Here is a 6,412-nt window from a genome sequence, read left to right on the forward strand (position 1 = left end):
GCTTAGGATATGGTGTTCTCGGTAGCCTTAATTTTTTTACCTTCCTACCAAGAAATCTTCTTACTACTCTCTAGCTTCGTAGGGGGATTTAATTATTTCTCTCCTGATTGTAACTTAATTGCTCTATTGATTGTTTACTTTATTTTTCTATTGATTGTTTGACTTGTTGAGTATCTCTCTTCCGTGCCATGGCTGTTTTCCCTTTCCTTTTGAGACTAGTTTTATCTTTTGCGTTATCTTTTATAAGGTTAAGAGATTTCAACAAAAGAAAGTCGTTAAAACATACAACAACAAAATAAAACGAAAAAACAAAAGATCTAAGACCAACATACTGCAAAAATCTAAAGAATCTTTCAAATTTATTAAGATAAACCGAGGGAAAGTTCCGTTACTTTCTCGTATATGATATAAAACCGAAATACTAGCTCTAAGAATTTCACAAGTATTGAGCCAATAAGGAGAATTAAGAAAATCGCTGACACAGACAACAATAACATATTGAGATTATTTTCAAACATGACAATTACAATCTGCATGATGCCTTTCTATAGTAGGAAAGATGTCCATAATGCGCAACATGAGCCAGTACCTAGTAGATTGCTAAAATTTGCTTCTGTTTTTGTCATGAATTAAACTTGTTGACAAATTGAATAAGGATTAGGATTTGACTTCTACAGAATCATCTTCTTTTGGAACAGGAATGTGACCATGCTCTTGCAGACTCTTAACGGTTTCATATAAACATTGACTCACTGGAGTAAATTCCAATCCTAAATCTTTCAGTTTTTTGTTTGAGAAGATATGTGGTTTCACTCGAGGATTCTTTTCATCTGAGCACCTGCATTGTAAAACATTAACTTTGTTAACTTTGAACCTATGACCCCAGGTGCAAGTTATGATGACCTTGAAAAAAATTAAATTCCCTGCAGTTTGCATTATCACCCATTCAGACCATTGGTGACCATTCGATCTTGATCTGACGGTTCAAAGAAAACATATTTTACTTTTTATTTTATAACATAAAATATTAACTTTCAATTTGAATCGTATGATCTTGATCTAAGGGTTTCCAATGCTCTAAATACGTGAATATGTGATATCGCGACGGCAGCAAATCATCATCCGACATTGAATGTAACATTTATCAGCAAACATATAAAAATGATTGAAAACCAAAACGATAAATTTTATTAATATTAAATATTTAGATATGCCCATATTAATGGAAGAGGTAGATAATATATAGAATATAGATAGTGTGATAAGGACATTGAGGTTGGTAAGGAAGCATATGCTCCACTTATTTCAACTTTATAAAATAATACCAATAGTTTTAATTTCACTTTCGATACTTTATTTAGGTGGTAGAAATGGAACATGGAATATAGATAACATAAGATAGTCAAAGTTGGTATACCTACTATGTCACCTTTCAATTCTTTTCCAATTTTTTTCAACATTTATAAATTTTTATTCTATACTAGCTCCTTTTTTTTTATTGACTAGTTTAAAGAATAAGATTGTCTTTTAAAAAATAAATAAGTGGAATGTCACAACTAACTATGAATATGTGTCTCTACATCTGATATCTCTGCACAAATAACGACTCATCTGAACTAACTCTGAACTAACTGGAACTAACAGAACTACCAGCTCATATTAATTAATAATGAAAATTATAATAGGAAGAATAATTGAAGAGTGACTTACTTGGTAGGAATTGGGTACTCAGGAAAATACTTAGCCAGAATTTCAACAAGCTCTCCACGGTGCAAAGAACTTTCAGCACATAAGTATCTACCAGAAGCAGAAGGTTTTTCATAAACAAGTATGTGTGCTAATGCAACATCCCTAACATGAACATAAGCTTGTGTTGCATTTGCATAGGTTTTTGCAGAGCCAGTTAAGTATTTTAGTATGTGAATTGTGCTTGCATTGATTGTGGGTTGTAGCAATGGTCCAAGAACCAAAACTGGATTCACCACAACCAAATCTACTTTTTTCTCTTTTGCTATATCCCATGCTGCTTGTTCTGCCACTGCTTTCCCATAGCAATACCAATTCTACAATAATCAAATTTCAAATCAGTTGCATTCATCATTAGAGTATGAACTATAATCTAGAACACGACATCGACATTAGTACTATAATAGTGGTTAACAAATGAAGGGAATAGTGACCTTGGTGTTCTTGCAAAACTCCAAATCACTCCAACAAGACTCATCAACTTCAACATCAACACTTCTGTTTGGGTCCATATAGACTGCACCAATTGAGGAAGTGAAAACCACGCGCCTCACATTTGCTTCTGCAGCGACTATGATAACATTCTTTGCTCCATTCACCGCAGGCTCCACCATCTCTTCCTGTGACACATTATCCAAATAAAAAATTTAATAATCATTTTTGTGTACAATTAAATTAGTATATTTGAAATTTTATTATTATTAATTAATAGCACTAGATTAATTAAAAAGATATAGTGGAAGATTAATTTGAAAGTTGGTGGATGTGAAATTTATATGACACGTCGTATAGAGTTTTACACACGTTCATTTTATTTTGTCTTGATAGAGAAGCAACAAACAAGGTTTACTTATGGAAATATAAGACCCACCAACCAACTGTTCAAAATTCAAATAATCACAGCATATGACATGATTCTGTCTATGATACTACGGTAGTACTTTTTATGGATCTAATCAGTGATACTATAGCTCTGTTTTTGGCAATGTCATATTTGTAGCTTTTTTAAAATTTTAAATAGTTTTTGATTTATTTATTTTTCTCTTAATTTTACTTCCGTTATCTTAATTAAAAATATTATCTATCAATTAAAAATATTTTTATGAAATTTATTTATATGATATACAATTTTTATTATAGAATAGAACCAAATTGATTATTACATATACATAAAAAATATTGTATGGTAAAAAAAAGAATGAAAAGTAATCTTACTGAAATATTTTTATTATATATTGATATAATTGTTTTAATCATAAATATAAAATATAAAATATAATATATTAAATTGAAAGTGACATAAATAACTATTAGGAAAAAATCCTAATTAAACTTATTTTAAAATAGTTTTTATAAGTAGAGTAGTCAATTTGAGACGGGAGGAGCCTTCCTTCATAGAAAAATATAAATGCATATATTTAAAAATAAAATTCTATCAAAGTAATTTAAATAATATAAAAATTTAATTGAAATACACTGACAGTGTAAAATTTTTACACTGTCAAATTAAATAACTAAATCAGCAACATATGTTAGCCAAATCAGAAACATATTCTAAAATTAATTTGACAACATTGACATATCAATGATTTTTTATTAGACGACAATATAAATTATTTTAGACATACTCATTAAACTAAAAAATATAATCAATATTAAAAATTGTAAAAATAATATTTATTAAAACATTTTCTTTCTAATATACATGAAACCCATTATGGTTTAGCAGACTATATTTAATTGGTTTTATTTGTGATTGCATCCTTTGATTGAGAAGATTGAAAATTATAAATAAAAAGATTCTTTAAATAAATAAAAATCAAATAAGGAAGAGAATTGAGAGAACGAAAACTGACGGGGTTATCGGTAACGGGAGAAGCAGTATGAAAAACACCGTGACAACCGTTAACGGCAGCTTTAACGGAGTTAAGATCCAGTAGATCAACTTTATGCAGAGTTAGTCTTTCCTTCGCTCCTTCCAACTCCTTCAAATGTCCGTTCTTTGCATCATCTGAAATCAAATCAAATTTCATGCATGTTCACGTCAAAATATCTTAATTAATAAATTAATTAATTCACATGATTTTGATTATCGAAAATTAAAACGCGATTAAGAAATTAAGCAACGTGCCTGGGTTTCGCAGGGTTCCTCGGACGGTGTAGCCTTTTTCGAGGAGGAGTTTTACCATCCATGAAGCGATGAATCCACCGGCGCCGGTGACGCAAATGGTTTGGCCGGAGAGCGATGAAGGTTCGGCGGAAGGCATATTGGTGGTGGGGAAAGGAGAAAGGGAGTGGGATAGAGAAGGTGATAATGGGAAAGTTGTTGTGATGTGATGACTTGTGACGTGGGGTTGTAAGAAGTGGAAATATGAGAGAGGAATTACAATCAGAAGCTTTTTATAACAAAAATCGATTCTCACCAACCCCGTTACAGTAACATATATTATCTCCATTTTGTTAATAAAATAATAGCACTTCTTATTCATTTAAGACATTTGATTTTTTTAATGTATATTTTTTAGTTTATTTTTAACATACATAGATCAAATTATAAAAAAACTTTAAATTAATTTAATTAATTTTTAATGAATTTTTTTAATTAAAGAAGGATGAACCCATGATATAAAAAAATATTAGATAAAAAAATAAGGGGACTACATACAAAATCTCAAACCTAACAATGCTTGAAATTAGGAAGACTTAATTTAATTGTATTGAAATTCATAACTACATTGATATTGATATGTATATTATCTCACCATGTATACTTAATAACTAACAAACTTAAATTAGTTAATTTATCTACACAATAATTATTTTCTTTAAAAATATGAGTTGTCAAAAACGAACCGGTTAAAACGCTTAAATATTATAGTCACATTTATTCGTTAGCCTCCAAGGCACCACATATGATTTACTGAATTCAAGAACAACTAACTTAAAATTAGACTTCAACCAAAATATCTCCCAATGATGATTAACGACATGTTCCATGGATAGAATTGCTCCTTTAAGCTCGGCAAAAAGAGCATTTTCTTTATCAAGATTATAGGAAAAACTTCTAAAATGCTCACTCAAATGGCTCATAGAAATTCTCGTACAAGATGCCCGAAGGAGAGTACCACCTGACGCGCCGTCAATATTAGTCTTCATCCAATTTTGAGGAGGAGGGCACCAATTCCTTCAATATTTGCACTTTAGGAGCATGAGATTTAACTTTGAAATATTTAAGAACAATAAAGTCAGGTATCGAAGAATTCTCCCTCTTAAAGTTAAGATTTCCTGACAAAGAAGTTATAGAACTAATGGAGAAACAAATACACATCCAAGGCTTGATACAATCTTGAAACAGAGCTAGATTTGTATCCTCTAATAAGTCGTGGATAATATTGATGACTACTGTAGTTATAACAATTTTGCATTGCAAAGAGACATCAGTATGATCAGCTTCAAAAACTCTATGGCAATCCTACAAAAATCTTATGGGAGGGCATCAGTTTGATATGTTAGCTAACTAGTTCCAAACCTTTTCCGCGTACCTACAACCAAAAAATAAGCGTTGCAACGTCTCGCAGGCACAAGAGCAGAGACTTTAGTAGGACGGCATATGCAAACCCCTCAACATCAAGTTGTCGTCAGTTGGTAATCGATGCAACCACATTTGCCATAACATAATGAATCTCGATGGCGGAGTTGCAGAGTTCCAAATGCACAGACACCAAGCATTAGCTTGTTGCGGTATCAGATAAGTGGATGTAAACAACTTTAACCGATAATTGACAATTGTCTTACGGCTTCTAAACCTTTGTATCTCCTTTGTAATAATTGATGAATACCTTAACAGTAGGTTAAGGAAATTTTGGACATAGATGAATAAAGGTTGGTTGCAAGGAAAAAGAATTGTCCACAATAATTTCATAAAGTTTAGCTTTACACTTATGATATAAATCAGGAGACACCTGTAAAAGATCAACCAACTTTTGCCCGTACCAATTGTCCAACCACAAATTAATGTGATTTCTTTTACCAATTAACCATGTTGAATGTTGTTCAACTTTCCCAATATAATCCTTGTTTTCAGTCCAGATGGATGAGTAAACATGGTATTTAACCGAATGACTATTCTTCAAAACTCTTGTTCTCAAAATAGATGTCCAATCTTCCTTGTCATTTGAAATGCACCAGCATTGATACAAGCTTATAGTGTCATTCAATAAACGCAAAGATCTCAATCCCAAGAGAAGTTCTTGCATGGACACGGCCCTAAATCTATTTCTTAGGCACAACCAATAAGAAGAGAGCAATTTTTTAATTTATTTTTATTTTAATTTTGTTTTTAATTGAATTCGTGGGGTGTTGAGATTATGAAGGAGAGAGAAAACTCTTCATTTATTTTTTAATTAATTAAAATTTTGTGATTGGTTGTGTGTAAAACAATTTTTTATATCCGTGTCCACCTAAGAATTTTTCCAATCCCAAACCTCTATTTTTGACATCTTTACAACAGTGCTTCCTGGCCACCGTCACAAGCTTTTTCTTTTGTGTATCCCCACTTCAAATAAAATTCCTACACCATTTCTCTACGTCTTGAATCAAGCTCAGCGGCTAATAGTAAACCATAATAGAGTGCATCATCGTTCCATGAATTACCAATCTAACTAAA

At 31.4% G+C, this 6,412-nt stretch overlaps 1 protein-coding gene across 1 annotated transcript; it reads right to left on the reverse strand.

Annotated features, from left to right (window-relative positions):
* Positions 1–339: 339 nt before the first annotated feature.
* Positions 340–4,128, reverse strand: LOC131633051 (cinnamoyl-CoA reductase 1). Its single transcript, XM_058903761.1, has 5 exons — positions 3,878–4,128; positions 3,603–3,757; positions 2,181–2,366; positions 1,711–2,063; positions 340–838 (listed from the first exon to the last, which is right to left on the reverse strand). Exons 1-5 carry the CDS (start codon positions 4,011–4,013, stop codon positions 658–660), a joined length of 1,011 nt encoding a protein of 336 aa, XP_058759744.1. The 5' UTR covers positions 4,014–4,128; the 3' UTR covers positions 340–657.
* Between the last annotated feature and the right edge of the window lie 2,284 nt (positions 4,129–6,412).

The sequence above is a fragment of the Vicia villosa genome, unplaced genomic scaffold (assembly GCF_029867415.1).
Source record: "Vicia villosa cultivar HV-30 ecotype Madison, WI unplaced genomic scaffold, Vvil1.0 ctg.001067F_1_1, whole genome shotgun sequence".
NCBI classification, from domain to species: domain Eukaryota; kingdom Viridiplantae; phylum Streptophyta; class Magnoliopsida; order Fabales; family Fabaceae; genus Vicia; species Vicia villosa.